Source organism: Homalodisca vitripennis, chromosome 7, assembly GCF_021130785.1.
Source record: "Homalodisca vitripennis isolate AUS2020 chromosome 7, UT_GWSS_2.1, whole genome shotgun sequence".
Taxonomy (NCBI): domain Eukaryota; kingdom Metazoa; phylum Arthropoda; class Insecta; order Hemiptera; family Cicadellidae; genus Homalodisca; species Homalodisca vitripennis.
The window spans coordinates 136321049-136344811 of NC_060213.1; the positions used below are offsets into that span (position 1 = coordinate 136321049).

At 34.6% G+C, this 23763-nt stretch overlaps 1 protein-coding gene across 1 annotated transcript in view; it reads right to left on the minus strand.

Moving 5' to 3' along the window:
* Positions 1-3044: 3044 nt before the first annotated feature.
* Positions 3045-23763, minus strand: part of LOC124366385 (glucose dehydrogenase [FAD, quinone]-like) — a 43692-nt gene continuing 22973 nt past the window's right edge. Inside the window, exons 2-6 of the mRNA XM_046822903.1 lie at positions 10852-11082; positions 9084-9225; positions 7873-8054; positions 5282-5452; positions 3045-4754 (exon numbers count right to left, since the gene is read on the minus strand). Coding sequence (XP_046678859.1) covers positions 3612-4754; positions 5282-5452; positions 7873-8054; positions 9084-9225; positions 10852-11082 — 1869 coding nt within the window. The 3' untranslated portion in view covers positions 3045-3611. The remainder of the gene's footprint in view (positions 4755-5281; positions 5453-7872; positions 8055-9083; positions 9226-10851; positions 11083-23763) is intronic.

Genomic DNA, 23763 nt, shown 5'->3' on the forward strand with positions numbered 1-23763 from the left:
TGATTATTATGTTGTACTGGTACTTAGTTTGTTTACAATGGCTTCTCTTTTGTGATAGGCATAAACTGAAAAATTCACAGTTAAAATTTATTTACTGAGAGCGAAGGGAGTAACACTAAAATTAGCAATTGTTTATTATTTTGTGGGAATAAAGTAATATTACGTTTGGGTTAAAACATCTTGTATTTTTTATAATATAATGTCACAAAACTGTAAAAAAGTAATGAAATAAATATTGGAATGGATAAATTAAGTAATAAAATAATATTATGAAAGCTTTGAAGAATTATTTATATCCATACTACTATAAAGAAGTTAAATTAGGATTACATTCTTTTATTGATCATACTTGCAGTTGGTTTACTAAGGAAAATCATATCAGAATGTAATTTACAGTTTAAATCTAATGTACTGAGTAATATTAAATTACATCGTATACATAAAATTATTGACTACAAATTAATTATTTATAGGAAAAATATGAGACTAATTCAATGCAAGGGATAAACAGTGGGTAGATATAGGTGTTCAGTAAAAGTGTTCCAATACTTTGGGATTTTGTTTAACACACGAGTAAAAATGAGCAAGAAGTTCTTATGAAGGTATGTCCTAAAAACCTTTAGTTTTCTGTCTGTATGTATGTGTTTTGTATAAAAATATTATATCTTTTGAACCAGTTTAAGATAAAGTTATGAATCTTGAGAATTGTACTAACCTTTGGTAGACTTTTAGAAAATAAAATACTACTTTAGTTGGTTTTGAGTAATTTTGATGGAATAATTTAAACGTCCGCCATTTTAAAACTGGTAAAAGGACTTTGTTAATATTTTATTTTCAAGAAGGTCTACCAAAGGTTAGTACAATTCTCAAGTTTCATAACTTTATCTCAACTGGTTCAAAAGATACAACTTTTTTAAATAAAAACACATACAGACAGATAGACGGAAAACTAAAGGACATACCTTTATATTAACTTTTTTGCTCATTTTTATGTGTAGTATTGGAACACTTTTACTGAACACCTGTATATGGCAAGAATAAAAAAATCTTAATTATTTGAATAAAACTATTGATTTACAAACTCGTATTTTATGAAAAAAGGTTGATAACCATTTTAACTTATTAGGACAGACTAAAGTTAACCTCAACTTAACATGAAATGAAACAAATAAAATGGCCCCAAAAGGCCCAGTGTGAAACTGAACTAAGCGATAAGATTGATTACCAGAACTAAGCGAAGGACAACAATTCTTGTCTGTATGATAGACCATAAATCAACCTGAGGAGTTGTAGTGACATTCATCCTTCTTTGGATAGCCTCAGGTGTACATTCCTTTGACTCAACCTCCTACTGGCTTTACAGAATTTTAATGGTATTTGCTTTGACTTGTACTGATTTCACTGTCAAATATTTCTTGATGTTTTGTTCCTTTAAGTTGGCAAAATGCATAAATTAATTATCTCTCAGTTGGACACGGAAATACAAGAAGAAGTCAGCAGCAGTAAATAAGCATAATGTTACGTACAGTATTTGAGGTTAAAATTGTTTTGAACCTTTATAAGATATTTCTAAACATCCCCATATTTACTATTTGGGCTCTATTTCATTATTATCCCGTGAAAAGCTTTATATACTCCTAAAGCCATTAAATTATGCTGTAAAAATAAGGTCTTTAATTCTTTTTAAACACATTAAATTGAAATTGGTTACGTTGTACTTATATCATATGTCCATTTTATGGGTTTTCTCATTGAACAAAATGTTTTTGATGGTTGTTTTCTTAATTTAATTCAAAAGGCCATAGACTAAGTTCAAGTATTTTAAAGATTTTATTTAAAAGTTTACTTTTTCAATATAAATTAATTTGACTACATATAATACTACGGTAGGCTGAGAAATTGTAATCATACGAAAGCACTTAAAATTTCACTTTGTGGTAGTTTCAACATTATCTAATCAAAAGGAAAGAGACAGATGATAAGAGAAGGGTTTATAAAACAAACTGGGAACGGTCCTTTTATTAAATCAGCTGGAGGACGAATTTCATGATGTTTTGAGGTTAGGATCAACAGATTCAGGATTTCATTGTGGGAGAAATAAAAACCAACAATTCACATTTCATTATTTCTGAGGGGGAAGAAGTGTAGATTTACATATTTCGGTACAATAATATGTACTTAAACATACAGTATGTTTGGAAAATGTGGACCAAAACTTCAAGAATTGGAAAACATTGGTTGTACAAAGTTTTATACACCATTTTAAGTCATCTTTGTATGTGACACTATTTTTCTATATATTTTTTAGCGATGGATAACATAAACAGCATATTTATTTTCCACAATCTAAATGAGTAGCTTTTTTTACTGGGAATTCCCCAAAATCAGGTTCCAGCCTTAATAAAAATCCCTAAACATGAAATATGCTAGATACATTTTAACAACTAACTAATAAAATCAATTACTGTAATTTCCAAGGTTCTTAAATTCACATAAAACTGTAGTTGTTGTTGGTTACTGGACTATTAGCCCAGACATTACACCAAATTCTTATACACATCACAAGAACAAGTCAATCTTATCTAATAACAAAACTTCACATATATGACAATTTTCAACCCAACCAAGTTATCAAAATAAAAATTAGTTTTTTATAATGTTAATTTTCAGGTTTTACCCCAGCATTTGTACAGTTCTATGATTGGTAATTATTTATATTTCATAGTTGATACCATGTAACAAAAGAAAAAATTGTCTTCAATATATTAATTTAATTCATAGATATTGATCCTGGTTATAACGGTTTATCCTTGAACATCAGCCATAAATAAATTAAATAATTTTAAAACATTTGAGAATTTTAAGAATTATATTTAAGTTAAATTTAAAAATTTTGAAAGAGGCTGTTAAAAAATTACTGAACAATATTTCAGCGATACTTTAGGTTCGAATAAAATAATAATTATATATATATATATATATATATATATATATATATATATATATATATATAAACTTTAAAACCATTAAAAAGTAGTGGAAAATTTAAATGTTGATGTTTCACCTTGAATATTATTTCAAAGGAGATGGGATTGCAATATATTTATATAATAACTGCTGTATGATATACACATTTCATTCATTTTACACAAATGAATCAAAGGGAAACACTATAATACACAAAGAATGTCATTGGTAACTATAAATCCAAAGATATAACGTAATTCAAAACATCAATTTTTTATTAGTTTTAAATTAATAATATTATTGAGTCATTGAAGTAGATTTCGCAATAAAATAAAACAATGGTTAATTTTTGTTACTCGTTTTGTCAGTTTCCATATCTCGTATTTTTTCTCATATGATACCATTTTATGTAGATCCAATGATGATGATAAATTATAAATAAATTATTAATATGGTATGCAGAGTCCTTTTGATTGATTATTAAATAATAAAAACTGCAAATAATATTGTCATGTCTGCTGTTAAAATACTTTGGTAACTTATGAAAACTAAGTTATGATTCGTAACTCTAGATGTACTAATTTCTAATTAAATAAGCTATACAAAATGTACAAATTAATAATAAACTACACCTAAAGCCTTTGTCATCGTTCATTAGCTCTTTGCCAGTCTTCTTTTATCATATCACTCGCTTTCTCCGCTACCATGATAACAACAGCGTTCGGATGTGAGGCAGGGATCTCTGGGAACATGGATGCGTCTACAACCCTTAGCCGAGGGACTCCATGGACCCTCAACCTTGCGTCCAACACTGCTGTAGAGTCATTGGCAGGTCCCATCTTGCAGGTGCCTGACTGGTGGTATATGGTGAAGGACAGGTGCCTTGCGTGACAACGCCAGTACTCATCGCTGTCCATCTTCAGATGGCTGCATCCGGGGAGAGGAACATTGTGGCGTTTAGGGTTCAGGCTTTTGAAAGCTCTGGTCTTGATAAGCTGCTGCGATATTCTGACCCCTTTAACTAAAACATCGAGGTCCCTCTCGTCCTTGAAGTAACCAAGCTCAATCATTGGCGGTGTCAAAGGGTTCGTGTTCCTCAAGTATATCCTACCTCTGCTCTTCGGCCTTAGCACCATCGGGAATATCATGAATCCATCACGACCCCTGATCGGTTTGTAAACTGAGTTGTAAACACTGTCCCTTATGTTGAAATTCCGTTTCAGTGTATCCTCTCCGGAAAGGGTGGATGAAACCAATAAAAGCTCCAAATCCGGATGGCCGTCGGGGTCGGTTGGATTCTTGAGGTCTATGAAGGCCAATGCTTCCGTTCCGCCCGGTATGGAAATGACACCGTCGTGATGCATCATGAAGTTGTACAGCATTTGAGCATTGCCCATTATTCTCTCGCTGATCAGTGATGTGTTGGGTTTGATCAAAAATGTCATACCGCCCAGCGCGACATGATCCATGAGGTTGTATCCAACAGGGAGATCAACAAAAGTTCTGATCCCTTGCTTTGTGAGGTGATCCTTGGGTCCAATTCCGCTCAGCATGAGAAGTTGTGGGGAATTCACAGCTCCAGCTGATAATATCACTTCCTTCCGAGCAGTGACACGGTACTTCTTTCCTCGCAGGAGAATCTCCACCCCTGTGGCAGTCTTTGTCTTCTCATCGATGAGTACTTTGGTGACCATCGTTGACTTAAGCACATGCAGATTTTTTCTGTCTCGAATAGGATGTAGGTAGGCCCTCGAAGTACTCATCCTAGTACCATTTTTCAGAGTTACCTGTGACAAAAGATTAATCTGAGTTCCTTACGCTTACTTAGCAGTTAGTTACATTTAACATCTAAGTGTTCTGGTTCACGCCACATAGAAACATTGCTTACAAAACTAAATTCTCGAAATATTTCAGCGTTTCACTGTGCTGAACCATCTTCATTCAACACATGTTGAATCAAAACAACCAATAATATGGATCTGTCTGTACTAGTGATTTAGAAGGGGTGGAGCTTTATTGTGATTGGCTGATGCTTAACCAATCAATGACCAGTAATTAATAAGGCTCCTTTTTTCACAGGCTGCCAACTTTTTGACAATTTGATACTATCTTCTTTGTTTAAGTTATTTTCTGTCTGGATAAAAATCTGCCTGTTTTTAGTCACTTTTATAGGTGGATGTGTATTACTGGCAGTTTGTTTAACTTGGATTTTTAACTGAAGATGGCTCTCTACTACAAGACTGCAATATTTCAAGAATTTAATTGTGTAATTGCAGTGGTATACTGTCTTGTTTAAGGTTTTCTGTCAAGTCACCTGATGGAGGGAAAAGCCCTGCTGGTACTGCCCGTTGTAGTCAAGAACGCTGAACCCTAGCTCTCGACCAGCCCCCACAAATGCTTGAGCCACAGAAGTGTGCACTGGGATGTCCGTTACACTCATGTAACCTCCCTTACTGTGGTACCTCATGTCCATGGGTTTTGACACCTGTAAAGAAAACTCTGTTAAAAATTAATATAAACTAAAAAATTACAAAACTTAATACTTATTTCGTTTTATTTTTAACGAAATAAGTAATAAAAAGGATACATCTTTAAATTAAAGTCCACATCTTGGTGCAGTTGAATACTTAGTTGAATAATACTTAGTTGAATAATAACCAAAGGATAAATCCTCCCTCCAAAAGATTGAAATTTAACTAAGTCATTGAAAATAAGCTAAAGGATTGAAGTATTCAGAAGTAGGAACTAATCTAAATACTTATACAGCCGCATGTGTAACTGACTGACTGACATATAGATACAAATTAAACTTGAAATTTTGCACGCAGGTACCTTTCACAATATGACCCGGAGGAAAAGTCTGAAAACCGGACTTTTTTACTTTTAAACCCCTCAAAAATCGTGCATTCTTCACCCCTGCAGGCATTTCTTGTAAGCCTGATAGCGGGTGAACCGTTGGAGCTAGCTTCGATCTGACGAAAAATCGTTAGTCAGGAATGAAGTGAACTACAAGAAAGGTCCAGTGACTTTATGTCCTATCTCGTGTGGTTAAGCCACAAAACACGGAAATGTTTGACATTCCAGAGATTTTTTTCGCTTAAAATAAAGTTTCGAGCCCGATAGTGGCCGAACGGTATAGGTCGTAGCTCAAATCTGATTGATTGACCCATCAAATTAGCAAATTACGTTATCTACAGAAAAGGTCTAGTGACTTTTTTCCCTATCTCCATTGGTTTGGCCGAAAAAAACGTGATTATGTGCAATTTTTTTGTAAATTTTACGTGAAAATTTTGGTTATGGGGTCGATAGCGGCGTAACCATTGGTCGGAGGTCAAAATAAAACAAAGATTAGATTTAGGAAATAATGTGATCTACAAAAAAGGTTAAGTAATTTTTTACTCTATTTTCATTAGTTTGACCGCAAAACGCGATTAAGTTAAAATATTTGGACATTTTCGCCTAAAACTTTACATTCCGGGCTTGATAGCGTCTAAACGGTTGGTCGTAGCTCAAAACAAATTTTTATCAGGATTTATGAAATTGCGTGATCTACAAAAAATGTTCAGTAACATTTTGCCCTATCCTCAACGGTTTGGCCGCATAACGCGATTTAAAGTATTGATTTTTATGTTTTACGTGATATTTTTAAACTGCCCAGTGCAGTCTTTTGTCCTATACTCTGTACTGCCTAAATTATAGGTCGTAGCTTAAATCTGATGGCATAATCGAAAGAGAAAATTAAATTTTCGACAAGAATGGTCCAGTCATTTTTTGTCGTATCTCTAACGGTTAAGTCACAAAAGGGCCTCAGAGTCAAAACTTTGGTAAAAACTGGAAAATTCATAAAAATATGTCTAATACTATTCAGAATTCCGCTTATCCCCGAACGGGAACCCCCCGTTAACCCCCCCCCCTGGGAATTACCTGGCATGACATCATGTCCGAATTTTACCTATCACCAAATCAACCTTTCCCCGAATTTAAGGAACTTACCTTGGGGGCCTGGGGGCGTAGCCCCCAGCGAGCCGAAGGCGAGTCTAACAGTATATTTTATTTACATGAGTTATATTACTACTCCTAAATATAGTTATGTGTGATGACCCTCAACATGTAATTGTAAGACCAGACCGATACCATCAATCAACCAACTTTAGAAACATTAAATTTCCAATAATATTTATTTTGAATCAACATTTTCATTACTTGCTTAGTTGCAATAACTCATGATAAATACAATGCAGCCAGTCGCATTACGTTTAAGTAATACAGTGTGTGTGGACTATCCTTATAATACCACAAACTTGTAATTTTGTTGTGCTTTTTAGTGAATAGATTTTTGAAGATTGGAGGAATATGAAGAAAACTCTCTTGTAAGAAAAACTTGTAAATCTTTTATTACAGATCAAATATTTTTTCCTAAGCCTCTGAAAGACGAAATTTGTAATTTTTATTACATCTTAACGTTTGTAATTTAAATCTTGCATTTTAAATAAAAATAGTTTAAATGTGCTTTAAAGTATAATATTTTTTATAAAATTTATTTTTGATTGGCCTTTGTATGTGTTTTAAATTCAAGGGCGGTTGGAGCTCTTATTTTTAAAGGGCACCACCATCTGAGTTTTTGTTTTCCATTATTATAAGCAATTTTGCATTTAATACAACAAGAACGTAAAATTTTTTGAAAGAGATTTTCTCATACTCACAGTTTATGTCATAAACTTAAGTTAATTTTACTTTATATGGTAATAACATAAAAAGTTTGTTTTTCATAACAAATTTTATTTTCAAAACGGCCCCCAAGGCCCCTCTCTGGATTCGCCACTGTTTAAATTCTCATTTCATCCTGTTCTCTATCATTTCTTTTCATGAGATTCATTTCGATATATGATCAAACCTATTACTAACCTGGAGGTCCTCCAGTTTGAGGAAGTAAGGCATCACATCTCTGTAACTCCAGCCTGGGTTGCCGAGTTCTTCCCAGTGGTCGTAGTCTTGGTGGTGACCTCGGTTGTAGATCATGTAGTTGAGAACCGAGGATCCTCCCATTACTTTGCCTCGGGGAATGTTGCACTGGTTCTTCTTCAGTCCTACAGCAAATCGAAGCTTCTTAGAGATTTGTGAATAGTCTGAATTCTGAATTGGATATAGAGTTGTACTAATGTGGACTTTAGAAAAATCACTCTATTTTCCTCGAGTTTACAAATTTTACGAGTTTTAAAGGTTTTAATAGTGCCTACATACATTTTCTTAATAAGATAAGCAATAGGATTGTACGGTAAAAATTAATATTCTTACATTTCAAAGTGGCTCTAAGCTATTTAAATTAATTTTAATAAATATCATAAATTTAGATAGTTTTCTCTCTTTAGTTTTTAGACCAATGTGTTTACAGGATCTTAGTAGAAAATATTTTTTTAAAATCTGTTATAATACCTAATAAATCAGTTTCCATTCTATAAGTAAAAAGAAATAGCTAACAATTGAGTTTTATCAGTAATTGTAATTGAACCCGTGGCGAAGCAAAGGGGGGCGGCGGGAGGGGGGCCGCACTGGGTGTCACCTTTTCGGGATGACACCCACCCGGTCTCTTAACTTTAAGAACAATGTACAAACAAACAAAAAATAAATCGCTAGCACAGATATTTCTTTTTCGGGGATTCCCGTAAAAGAGCCTGACGCTGTTGTGGGTGCTTCCCCGTCCCATACTTTTTCTCATTTGTTTCGTGAAGTGTGTTGTATTTGGTTGGCGTGAATTGTTAAACGTGTATTATTCTATAGTGATAGAAAATAAAAATATATATTATATTCGTGACCTTTATCATATAAAAGGTATTGCTTTTGTTTTCGATGGGGTGACACCACAAACTTCTGCACCGGGTGACACCCAAGGTAGCTACGCCACTGATTTGAACGTTTCAGATATCTCAAAGTAATATTATATATGATTAATTTTGCAAGTAAGAATCATCTTTACAGTGTTTTCGGGATGAGAATATCAATACAAAATTCAAAAAGTTTTGTTCAGCTGGCATTTTGTACTTTTTGGACCTATACAGTTTCCAGTTATACAGTCCTTTGCATCAACTCTGACTCTGACACGAGACTAAAGAACTCACCGAGGCAGTAAGAGTTGGAGGGGACACTTTTGTACTTCCAGTTGGCATCCGTGAACTGGAACATGTTGGCAAGGATGGGGATGTCCATGAGATAGCTCTCCTCCCTTCCAGCTTCGATCAGTAACACCTTCCAGTCAGCTACCTGTAAAAACGTGATTTACTAATAAACAAACTGTCTCAATCACTTCACCTATGTGCAGTAATGCTAACAATTTGAAAATATATAAAATGTAACCTATACCTATGAAAAATATAGGCTATTATAGGATTGGGTAGACACCACTTCCTGATCCATGAGGAAGAATTTAGGGCATTAATCTCAATCATGTTCCCTTGTAAGAAAGGAAAGCCAGTTTTGAACCAGCCCCTCCAGTCAAAGAACGCAGGGGGTGGTACACCCTTATGTTGAGGCTAGTAAGAACCTCTGACAGGGAACAAACCCCAACTTCAACAGTCATCTCCCGCAGTAGACTAGACCTATCGAATTACCCTTACATCCCAGAATCTCGACATTTGCGGTTAGTGATGTGCCGCTCCTGGACATCCATGAGGTTGCCCAAATTTAAGTGACACCTTGTTAAGTGGTACCTTGTGCTGTACTCACTGTGGGTTCAACTGGAAGGTATATAAATAAGTCAGAAGTGAACCCTCCTGAGGTATTAACAATGAGTTAAGTAAGCATCCTATTGGATAAAAGAGAATTGGCAATGAAGAGATTTACTTTAAAGGATAGCAGCATTTTGAACATTTGCCATTGTTGTGACATTTGCCATTGTTATGACATTTCCCTCTTTGTGGCATTCTCAAAATATTCACTGGTTTTCACAAAGCATCATCAGCTGTAAAGATAAGTCACTAAACCAACTATCAATTGTACCCAGCAGGGATCACTTCTGGCTGGTTTATACCTTCCAGTTAAACCCACACTGGGTACAACAATAACCCATGTTTCACGTAAATTTGGGCAACCTTATGGATGTCCAGGAGCGGCACATTATTAACTGCAAATTTCGAGATTCAGGGGTGCGAGAGTAATTCGATAGGTCCAGTCTACTGTGGGAGATGGCTGTTGGAGTTTGGGGGGTTCGTTCCCTAAGTGTCCCCGAGGTTCTTGCTAGCCTCAACAAGGGTGTGTCACCATATGCCAGTTTTGCCTGGTTTAGTGCTGGCCTCCCCTTCTTTCGGAGGGACATGACTTTGAGATTAGTGCCCTAATTCTTCCTCATGGATCTCGACAGGAGGCGGCCCCTACTCCCTAACCTTACCCATCCAGAATATCCTATCACTCCGGAAGCAGCGCTAAGGTCCTTATAGGACTAAGTTCAATTTATAAGCTTCTTGTCCTAAGTGAGCAAAAAAAAAAACATTAACTGACTTTTCTTTCAGTAGCGATATTTGATGATTAATTTATAATTACCGATGGAATTAATATCAAGACTGTTGCTTATATTTTCTGATTTACAAGCGACTACAATCCAAGCACAAGTTGTAGAAATCAGATTAATATTTGTACTTCAAATGGTGGATTTAAAATGCTATTCCTAGGGCTGAATATTGGCTAAGTGAGTTGAGAGATAACTTAGTTGTTTGGATGGTTAAAGTTGGTTACTTTGTAGCTAGCTCAACGAATTTAACCATTTGTATAAAGTAATAATAAATTAGTATCACATGCTAAATGCGATTGGGCCAACATAAAATTTAAGGTGAGATTAGGCTAAAACTCAATCTCAATGTTATAATCTGGCACAAAGTATATAAACAACTTTACCTCGGTTAGCCTATTGGCGAGAACACAACCAGCACTACCCGCACCCACCACGATGAAGTCGTACTTGTTAAGCGGCCGTGAGACGGAGGGTGGCTCTTGGCTGGCGTGCTGAGACCCTTCACCCATGAAGCTGAGGAGGGCAGGGAACAGCGCAGGGTATTCAGCAGCTGCCGTGGTACACATCAGCACCACACTCAGCACGGCCAGTCTCAGCATGCTGCTGTGGTAGTCCTACACAAATGGTACACTGGAAATAAGTAAACTAAAAAGTCTTTCATTCGTCAAAGTACATGTACGAGATGCACAATAATGGTGTCAAGTTCGTTGTTAAATGTCAGTTTAGGACATACTAAACTAAAGTCCTCAATTAAAAGTATTTTTTTAATTTTAAATCGTATTTTAAAATCTAAGTAAATATTTTTAAGATTATCATATACTTAGAAAACTCATCAGTGGTGTATAATGGTTGTTCAATTACATAATTTTCAAAATTTGTCTTAAAATGTTATAAATGTTGGGAATTTATTAAAAACTCTGCTTCCCTGACAGGTAGGTTGTTTTAAAAATTCTAAATTGTGATGAGCAATTGCAATGAAGAACGTATCAAGGAAGAATTTTCGGGGGGTCCTGACAATTGATATTTCCCCGTAGTGAACAGAGAGTAAGGCCCCATTTTGTTCCTTAAAAAGTTCTTGACCCGTTTCTTTGTTCAGAACGATCTTTCAGCAGAACATGTCAGAAATACTGAATTATTTAAATAATAATAATCGTTTACTAAAAGTTTAGGGGGGAGTCTGGACCCCTTGCTGGTTGCGCCCTTAATTGCGATATACTCCTGTTTCTGGTATGATAAATGTGAAAGTTCTAGAGAAATTGTTTCATATATTAAAGTGTATTAACGGTCATTATCCTTTGTTCCTGAAAATAACACCTAACAGATGCAGAATAATCTCAATTCAAAATGATTTCTAAAACTCTTTTTTGCAAGATAAATATTCTTCCTAAATTTTCTCTTTTATGATGATGCCCCGTATATGCTAACTCCAAAAGAGTTGGCAGAATGTAAGAAGGCAGTATACTTCATTTAGTGGGTATTGTGTTTAAAGTGTTATCCACCGCAGACTTAACACAGCCGCTACTTCGACTCTAATTGTTGGCACAATAGTGCAGTCATTGAAGCGAAAATAAAATACGGTCTCTTACCTCCGAATTTTTTTACTGTGAACCGATTTGCATGAAATTTTGGAATTAGGCTCATCTTACCCTTAACTTCAAAAGTGAAAATGATCTGAACTCCGCCTATTATTTTTAAGGGGTGTAAACAACCCCTTAATGGGAAAATTGAAATTGAGCCATTTTATCGCTAGAAAACATGTATAATAGTAAGTGTGGTGAAATTGTAAAGTGTTTTCTAACACAATTACCTCATATTAAAATCATTTTCAACCCCTTGAAAATCTTACAACCTTTGCAAACAACCCTAAATTGAAAAAATCACAAAAAATACTTTGGTATGATATAAAAAGTATGTAAATATAGAATAAGTAATATTTTAACATTGTCTACAATAATTATCAAATTTTTTAACCCCCTTTCAACCTTGAAAACTACCCCTTGATAAAAAAAAATTAAAAAAATTTGTAAAATAAAAAAGGATTTAAATAAATATTATTCCACACTCTCAAAATGATTAATTATCATATTCTTAAGCTTTTCTATTCTACCCTTAAAACTACCCCTTAAATTAAAACAGTAAATATATATGATTATATATTTAAAAATAATTTAATTTAGAGTAAAAAATGTACCATTTATTGAATAAATTATTTACAAATTATATAAAATTCACTCAAATGTGTTATATATACATATAAGAACGTTGGTATGTATTCATGCCTACGTTTCAAAAAATATGTGAGCCATATTATGTATATATGTACACATTAAAATAGTTTTGGGTCTCTATTTATACTGCGTACTTTCACATTGCTCCAGATATTCACACTCCGAAATTTTCAGTTTACTAAGTAGAATTAAAAATTATGATAAGTTTTTGGACCATAACTCCTTCAATTTTCATGCTATCACAATTTATAAAAAACCATTGTAAAGGTAATTAAGAGAGCTACAACATCCTACATTGCAATATGTAGTAAAAAAACCTTTTTCTCAAACGGTGAAGGGTTAAAGGGCTTAAGAGAGGCTGTGATTGCGCTGCCACGCGCTCTTTAAACAATCATATCTCCGTCAATTTTTGTTTTGACAGAAAAAACAAAAAACCAAATTGTTTGTCAGAAAAATACCTAAATTTTTCATTCTTACACTTTTATATACGTATATGTCGTCATTTTGGAGATATTATGAAAAAAGAGATGGTTTTCTTTTTAATTTGAATTTTTTTTAATCGTGACTTTTTTTGAAAAAAATATGTATCCTGAAGCACCCAAACTGATATAAAATCTATCAAACTCTTCATAATAAAGTTAGTTCTAGGCGGAATACGATTAGTTTTAATTTTGGTGGAAATGGCACTTATGAAACCCATTGATTTTAAAAGAAAAAACATTAGATGCTCCTCTTATTTGCAATACAGCTCACTTATTTTACGTGCAAAAAGACTTTTAATAGTGCTCATTTTAAAGCTTATTTTCAAGCACTACAAAACCCTTTTTTATTAGAATGCCTAAAATGCATCTGCTCGCACGCTAGATGGCATTGACCACATCGATTAAATTTTCAGACACAATAAAAAAACTGCTTTGATCTTTAATATCTAGCTTAAATATTGCACTTAGAATACTTTATAAAATCCCAAATTGTTTATTTATTTACCTGCTACAATTTTGTTATTTATAATATTTTCAATAAAACGTATATTTTTGAAGATATTTGCAAAAAAACCGATGAAAAACGTGAAAAAATGCGAATTTTAAATTGCCAATAACTTGAAAAAACTATTGGATTTTTCGAAAAAACTGTATAGATGATATTTTTGCTTAAAATTATGGCCTTCTATCGATATCCGAGGTTATTTAGAAGAAAAAAACAATTCACCCCCGAGAAGGGGTTGGCAACCACCCCCAGGGTGGTTGCGAAGTTCAAATCATTTTCACTTTTGAAGTTAAGGGTAAGATGGACCTAATTCCAAAATTGTATGCAATTCGGTTCACAGTAAAAAAATTTCGGACCAATAATGCTTCAATGACTGCACTACAAATAAACATCAATAGAGTCAAAAAACAATTTTAATGATAAGCTCCTAAATATACACAAATCTCTTTCATCATATCATATGTTGGTTTATTCCATTTTTGATCGCTGGTCATTAAAAAGTTCATTATTTATGGATACTTGGAAAATTTATAAATGTTATTTTAAAAATGTACAAACTCTTGGTGATTTACTTGTAACTGAATCCTAAAATATAGTCTTTCTTTGATGTTTTTTTTCTCACTCCTACACTTTGGAGATCTTTTGAACAACATTTTTACAAACACTCTTTCTTGAATGGTTAACTGTCCTAGTTTAAATCCAGTACTTCCGATCTATTTATAATTTTGAGTAATTTGCTTATAAATATACATGTTTGAAATGCTTACAGACAATTAAACAAAAAATCGCAAACATAAAGGCAATAACAAGTTCCATCTTTATTTCGTACGCCAAACACATTGCCTTAAACTTTTTTAAATTTAAACTGAAATAATGATTTTGTATGAATATTTCATTGTAGTCAATAAATTGTGACAAACGTTTTATTAAGCACGCAAGTAGATTGTATTATTAATGTATCGTTTCTTGTAACTTCATATCAAAATACTTTAATCCACTACCATACATCTCCAGATAGTTTCAATAAGTTATCAGCAAAATTCAGGTGACAATAAAAAATATCATAACTTTATGACCATTTACATAATCCTTTTTTATGGTTCTTTTCTTAATTTATAATAAACTTTTCTATATTGAAGAAGCTTAAAAACTAAGAAAATAATAACAAAAACAATCTAGGTTTGTTTTGACGGTATTCTGGAACGAGGTGTAAATAAGTGTTAAAATGCCATTTATAACGAAACCAAGAAAACGAAAAGGAATACTTCAAGGTCAACGTATGTACCATGTTTAATAAAATTCTTCAAAAACAAAAAGACTTTAGTTATTTAAAAAAGACCTTTTTATGTATTGACGACAATTTCTATCATTGATCAACTGATGTGATATCCTTGGTGACCTGTCTTTATATATATATATATATATATATATATATATATATATATATATATATATAATTTCAATAAACATTGAATCACAAACGGTACTTGCTCCGCCGGGACTTCTCTCCGGATCTCTCACTTGCCGGGTGAATGTGCCACCATTACACCACAGAATCCTTACTTTTTACGATTCAATTATTTTTTATTTGGCCGTGTGTGTGTGTGTGTATGTATATATATATATATATATATATATATATATAATATAAAAATATAGAATAGCAATAGAATATAGAATCATTGCGTAATTACTTACTACCCACTGCCATTAGACAAGGAAGTAATCAATTTACTACCCACGCCATTTTTCAGCTAGCGTTTAATTAACACCTCTTTGCAATAAATATACAGTAGATTATCTTTAATCAAGAGTGGCGGCACGCTGCTATTTGCGCTATTATTGTGGCAGTGAATAAATCAGCTGTGAACGGAACTAGCTATAGGCTAGCGACAGACTATCGGCCTTGGACTCGCCACTGCCTTCTGTATTAGACATCGACCAGTGTTGTTATTGCGTCTTACTTATGTAACAACATAACAATGGCAAGAACCGGTTCTCTCCTAGTAGGTTGACATTCCAGGAGGATGCTGGAAACGGAAAGTATGAGAATTCTATTGGTCTACTACTTACTCGTTTCTTCATAAATGTGCCTTTTATGGTTAGGAATGTAAGGACGTATTTCCACGCAATATTTAAAAATATATCGTGTTTTCTAGACAGTATATATGCACGTAGCAAGGCATAAATGTGGAAAAACCTTTATATATTATTAATTACGTTAACCAGTAAGATTATCTCAGCATACCTCAATAGGGTATGAAAACGCAGATTTTGATGACTTTTGAAACCGCGCCTTTTTCCAAAATGGAGCGTTTGAGGAATACAAGGTTCAAGCATTCAACATTGCCGATTATCATTTTGATTTAGCATAAAACTGCCTTGTCCTAAGGTGTTTCAACATTGGCATAATAAAACCTTTAAAATTCCAAAAAAGGTGCTATTTCCACCATTCAGCTTTGAAAAAAAAAAACTTTTAGATCGGATGGACGCGACTACCGAGACCTATGGCGTGGACATGGGTGTAAGCAGATGGAATAAATGAGTGAGTGAAGGGGTTTAAAATATATATTTTGTTTCTAATGTAATATATGTTATTATGTAAAGTAATATTAGTTTCAGCTTAAACATTTTTTATCATAAAAAAAGATTTAAGTTGATTATTTTTTATTGGTTATTTGTTTAGTAGTTGTTTTTTGAGGTTATATGTAAGAAAAGGCCATGTGGTCCTCATTTCGCATCAGTACTAATAAAGAAATGATTACTATTTCCTTGCAGAATGAGACAGAAACCTTTAGTTTGCACCATTCATATTCTTTTACCACTTCCTTTAAATTATAGCAACAGCTGAAATGTGCCTTTACATAAGAAATATTCAGCTTCTTTTCCAAATAAGCCATTTTGTAAAAGGGGCAAAGTTACAAGAATCACCAAAAGTAAGCTATTAAAATGTGCAGCCCTTAGTGTCACTGGTTAAAACGGATAATAAGGGCGTTGCTACATTTTTGCACAAGAGCTTAACGCCTTGTTAAAACGTCAACTAATGTTTAAAAAATTGAATAAAGATGTAGATTTTACTATCTACAGGGTGACAATTAAGTCTGGAACCTCTTTTTTAATTTTTAAACCACAATATACAAAAATACCAAAGTTCACACGTGCTTACTGGTGATAGTAACGCACACATCTGCCCAATTACCGACCGGATAATCCCTTTGGGGGACGGTCCACAAGGAGTCAGACAAAATTCTTAAATACCAGCATAGGTCACGTTTGGTATCAAATTAAAGGTCTTACTTAGCAGAGTACAATGCCGCAAACTGGACTTTAAAAGGTGGATTCATTCAGTAGTTATAGCTATTTGAATTTTAAAACTATTGGACAGTTGTTAAATTATTAAGTATTACAAGTAATAACCAATTTTTAAGTACCTGTGATCAAAGTAAGTGTTCAAAATGTTCCCCTCCCATCATCTGACAATGTATTAATCGAACCCAGGAATCAATAATTATTACCAATAACAAAACTACTGTTAGAATGTGAAAGTGGCTCTTTGGGTTTTCCCAAAGAGTGAACTTTGACCCCCAAGTGAACTTTGACTGCAACCGTTGTTATCTGTATTTTGTTAGGAAGATAACAGTTCAGTTGCACTGAAGCTTCCAGCGGGTTTAGTTATGCAGATGGAATAATTTTCAATCATTAACAAGTTTTAAAATTGGTTATTAATTTGTTTATTTACCGTTATGTCACTTAGTGAGCGTGAAAGGATAACTCTTTTAATGATGCGTGGGTGGGGAGATAATGAAAGATCATATGAAGCAGTTAAAAATTTATTCAATGATACTTTTCCAGAGATATATCCTATCTCTAAGTCCACAGTAATAAAGACAGTGGCCCGTTTTGTAGAGACTGGTAGCGTTAACGATCGTGTCAGAACTGGAAGACCAACAACAGTGACGGATGAAGCCGCATCATTAGATGTTCTTCAGTCTTTCGTTGAGAATCCAAATGAATCAGTTAGATCGGCTGCAGAAACTCATGAAATGTCTCGTGAGTCAGTAAAAAAGTGTTAAAAAAGGCAGCTTTCAAGGCGTACCGAGTACATCTGATTCAGGAACTGAACGAAGACGACTTCGATCGGCGGCTCGAATTTTGTAAAGTAATGATGGATAGAATTGACCGAAAACAAATCCTTTAGAACGATATTTTATTTTCTGATGAGGCAACATTTATGTTGAATGGCAGTGTCAATAGACATAATTGTCAGTATTGGGACAACAGCAATCCGCACTGGAAAGAAGAGAGTCATACACACCATCCACAGAAACTTAACGTTTGGGCAGGTATTATAGGAAATCAAATTGTGGGCCCATTATTTATCAATGGTAATTTAAATGGTGACTCGTATCTAGCAATGCTCCAAAATGAGATAATTCCTGCACTACAAGCTGCTCTTGGTCGACAATTTCAAAGAATTTATTTCCAACAAGATGGCGCGCCACCACACTTTGCTCTCCTTGTTAGAGAATACTTGGATACAACATTCCCTCACTGATGGATTGGAAGACGTGGTGCAGTAGAGTGGTCTGCTCGTTCCCCTGATTTATCTCTGCTGGATTTTTTTCTTTGGGGATACCTCAAAGATAAAGTTTATCGTACTAAGCCTCGAGATTTGGCGCACCTAAGAAATCTCATAGTTTAAGAAGCTCAAGATATTCCTCGTGACTACCTTCAAAATGCAGTGGATGGCTTCTACAACCGCCTAGGACATTGCCAGACGATGGGAGGGGAACATTTTGAACACTTACTTTGATCACAGGTACTTAAAAATTGGTGTTTACTTGTAATACTTAATAATTTACATTGTTCAATTGTTTTAAAATTCAAATAGCTATAACTACTGAATGAATCCACCTATTGAAGTCCAGTTTGCGGCATTGTACTCTGCTAAGTAAGACCTTTAATTTGATACCAAACGTGACCTATGCTGGTATTTAAGAATTTTGTCTGACTCCTTGTGGACCGTCCCCCAAAGGGATTATCCGGTCGGTAATTGGGCAGATGTGTGCGTTACTATCACCAGTAAGCACGTGTGAACTTTGGTATTTTTGTATATTGTGGTTTAAAAATTAAAAAAGAGGTTCCAGACTTAATTGTCACCCTGTATAATACTCTGAATATGGAGTTAGGTAATAACCATTGTAATTCCGAAATTACTGCACGAGAGAGAAGGGTGCGTAATGAGCTGAAACTGAATCACTTTAGTTACCATTGTACAGTATTCTTAGATGATTTAATAACCAAATGCTGGTTTTTATGTATCTGTTAAGCTCTATTAAATCGAGGTTATGTTAACAAAATACATGGTTATCTTCAAAATCAATAGGCTTTTCAGATTATCTCCACCATGTATCAGTCGGTTTATAAAACAGAATTATTAAAATTTTCACCTTGATCCTGGTCTCAAAACAAGCTGTTCCAAAAAATATTTCAATGAAGCAGAATGTCATCATTTCAGCTAATTGAACTACACGAATTAAGATAATTTGAGGAAAAGTATGTCATGTATGTTATCGTTACCCACTTGCTTGCAGGTTTATAGTCTGATCAAAAAAAACATCCACAATTATGGGTCAAAATGCCTTGTTCTACTTAATGCACATGACTTGTAACTGCATTTCAAGTCTATGAAAGGCTTCAAATTTGAAAGGGAGGTTTATGCTCACAAAACACGTAGACCTGAAAGATGAATATTTACAAAAAAAAGTGAACTAAATTCAACCAGACTCTCTGATCAGACAGTAAAACCTGAATTATTCAACTCTAATGGTAAATACATTAGTGACACGATTTCTTAAAATTACTGTGTTTTAACGAATGACATGCGTAGACATTATTTTGTGTGGCAATAAAATAACTGTATTGTTTTGTGAGATTTTGTCGCAATCATTTGAAAACCACCTGTTTCCCACGGATCGCCAATCCAAATGTATCTAAATACTAAAATTTTGATTAAATTATAAATACTAAATATTACGCACCCAAGTTTAGTGCTCTTGTACGAATATTCAGTAATAAATTAATGACGTGCAGTCATCCGGAGGTTTTATCGAGTTTACTAATTTTACTTCGACGTGCATATGCATATTGACTGATGGATGAAAGGAAACTGATACAAGTCAATGCAATAAATACCAGTTGAGAACTTTCTGACCAGCAGTCATTTTGTATTCCCTGGTTAGGTCGCCAGATGGCCTTCTGCATACCAAGGCTGTCCACGCTAGGCATTGGAAATAATAATCAGCTGATCGCAGCTTTGCCTTATCAGTAACCTTTCGCTGTAAAGGAGAAATAGAACTTCTTTTGGTAAAGTTAGTTCTGTTCGGTGAAGTGCAGATAGTGCTACCATATCAAATCTTTTGTTGTAATCCATTCTAGTAATAATCTAATTTTTATACATTCATTTTAAAATGATAAGTATAGTTACGTTTGTTAGAGTTTTACTTCATGTAATATGTTTGCAAGTATTTAGCTCCATTTCTTTTCCCACTCAGTCTAGCGTCTGAAATCTGACACAGACTTGACTTCTGGAATCTGGGGTCCACGTCCTTCTGAAGAAATCCAAAAAATGTCGGTAACGAAGATGTTAAACACGAACTCTTTGCTCTTGAAGTTCTCACGGAGTCAATTCTTCCTACAACAGCTAAGTAGCATTTGAATAACTTTCTGTTATATATTTGTAATCAATGATTCTTTCGTTTGTCGCTAAATAGTGTGCAACCTCACCATTCCAAAAAGAACAGATTTCGGACATTTGACATCGTTATATGTTACAAAAGGTTTAGGACCAAAACATAGGGCAGGAAGTGGCTTGCGTTTACCTCTTCCTCCTCCTGACCATCGCCTTCTTGTCCCACTGTTTCACACGACGCGGAGTCAAAGAAAGTGGCGACATCGATTTTCATCTTAGTATCCCATTTTCGCCTGTGCTTGTGTGGTTGTGCTCTTGAATTCTCGTACTCGTGACTTGTGCTCGGGACTTGCATCCTGTGCAGTGACAACGCCTGGACTGGACTCCAAGCTGCTTTCAGGTATCTTTGAGCCCTTTTCTTTTTTATATTTTCTCCTTTATGTTCTTTATTTTTGTATGTATTAGTAACCCCCTCCCGCACCTGACGAAGAGGATAGATTCCAATCCTCGAAACGTTGTCTTACATCTTTTGTAAAATAAAACTATGGCAAATGGCCGAAATCCAGTTATCCTTTCAAACCTTCTTGTAACCAAAGCTGTAACTGATGTACTATTGAAGGTCAGCCGATTTGACTGACGGGTTAAGAGGAGTTACATGAAATCATGTATCCTAACTCCGTTTTCTGAACTGAAAATACTACTTTCCCGCCGTTAGAATAAAAATATTCTATTAGCCTATTTATTGAAATTTCATAATCATTTTGCCCGTGAATTCAACGCCAAGTTCGACCTGTCAAGTCCAAATTGAGATTTTCAATCCAAATTGCTCTCCCTCCACGAAGTCTTATAGCGCCTTGTGACCACAAATCACTGTTGACTTGATTGCCGTCGTTTAGGTTGTGGTTAGTTTTGTAGCCACAATCTTCACGCCTAACCTGAGTAGGTTGCAACGCCTTTCTAACCACAAACCGTACGGCATCACGGACTGCCCTTGGAGAGCAATTGTGGTAAAAACGGAACTACGGAAGTACCTACCTTGTTAATTTTAGGACTAATTAAAGAAGTAGTTAACACGTTTCGCACAACAAACGAATGGTAAACAATGGTACGCATGTTACGTCAATGTACTCAAGGCCCATAATACGCATTTAGTATTATTAGCCTACGCTTGTTGAGATAATTTGATCTATCAGATGCTGATCATTAACTTGTTCATGCACGTTTTATATGAATGTAGCATTGTTTATGAGTCAACTCAGCCACGAGAGCATAACCCTTTTCAGGTTTTCAATAATGGTTTTTAACATGCTTTTCACAACGAGTCGTTTTACGTAACAGTTCCTGATGTTTGTTAGTATTGACGTTTCGTTTCTTTCCGCAAGACGATGCTTTACAAGGGGTTACGCAACTTGGTACATGTTCGCAACGGGTATCCATGATTTTTTCCAAGAGTAATTCATTTTTAGCAAGTAGGCTATTATAATAGACTACTATCTAACTCTTACAAACAATTTTAAAAACAACCCACCTTAGTTGTCTATTGACAAAAATAGCCTTCCCAGACTTGTGTATGTGTATATATTTTCTTAATTGGGAAACAATGCAAAATCAAGTACGGAACAAAAACGATAATTAGTCCTGAGTAAATTAACATGGCCACTCTTTCACAGATTTTCTCAATTATGGCAGTAAGACAAACTCAAAATTCGCTCTGGGAAATATAATTCGTTCGAACCGACAATGCTGATCATGTACGTGCAAAGCATACGAAATTACAAGCTAGGGCGTGGGTAACTGCTAGTTACTTAGTACAACAAGGAATTAAACTAATTTCAGATTGGCGTTCACTGAATTCAACAAACTGGCAAGACTCATCATTTGTGGAGCAAATTTGTCAACTGTTTCCAAACTCAAACGTAACTGCAAAATGTCAAGTTTGTACTCTCTGAACCCAGTATATCGAATATTATTGCTGATACGGAACTTCACAGCTGTACCAGTTCGAAGGTGCGTGCCCATGCAAACCTAAAACTAATAACCGTAATAAAAAACGGACGTGTGACCTTGAAGGTCCTTTCTAGCCGGAGTTGGCTATCGCACCTAATAGCTATTACCATCACGCGTCTCTGACCTCCTGTAATACACGCCATTGGCCTACAGCCGCATCCATCAATGTCGATGTCGATCTCTGACATGGAATTGATCCAGGAGGCAACCGAGAAAGGATCTAAATTGGCTAAAAATATGCAAATTAGCGTTATTAAAGCTCTAAGCGTGAAATTTGCAAAATTGGTAATTTAACGGCAAGTCTAGTCGGAGTGGGGTAATGGCTTGATAATTACCACCCGTAGTGGAAATACAAACATGCCCCATGGCCTTGAGGTTTTCTTCGACGATAATGTCACGTGATCAGTATCGGATCATCACTTCTACAATGGAATAAAGAATTCTGGACACTTCAGTAGCGTGTACAGGGTGGCTTTAATAAGTGGGCCACGATTGTGTTATAGATCTGACAGAAAGGAGTAAATGGGGAACTATTCCTTGACTTTAGAGAAATCTAAAAATATGTACATAAAACTTTTAAAAGCTGCCGCCATCTTCGAATATGGAGATCAACTTTATTTTTCTTACGGAACACCTTGTATATTATTATTGTTTTGTATACAAAAAAAAACCACCTTTTTTGTGCTCCTCTTAATAACGGAGATATAAAAACTCAAAGGGTTGAGAGTTTAACATTGAGAAAACATTTTTTTTTAATTGGTGTCCATTTGAATCCTCTGAACTGTAAATATAACATCATACGAGATTTTTTAATGTCCTTTTCTTATATTTGTAAATGTGCATTAAAATGTATATATTTTCAATAAAAACCATTGTTGAAGACCAAGATGGTCCGGACCCCCAATCTTTTTTTCAACTACTTTATTAGTAAACAATTATTATTATTTAAATAGTTCAGTATTACTGACACGTACTGCTTAAAGATTGTTCTCAAAAAAGAAACTTTTTAAGGAACGAAATGTAGCCTTGCTCTCTGTCCACTATGGGAAAATATCAGTTGTCTGGACCTCCCCAATTTTTTCCTGGCTACGTTCGTCAACTTAATTATCTTTTCGGACATTTTGAACGAAAGGAAACGACCAGAATAAGTCTTCTTTCCCATTGAAGCATTTATAAATATCAAAAAACCATGGGAATTTCTCAAACGACTGATGTTACATGTTTAGGTTAACAGTTAATAATATTAAAATGGACGTTTACTATAAAGGCATTTTCAAGATATTAAACTTCATAAGGAATCTCATAACTTTAACTCATTAAAATTCCTGATTTCTCTACTGGGATTTTCTAATTTTCTGCATTAAAAATACATGTGTCTTAAG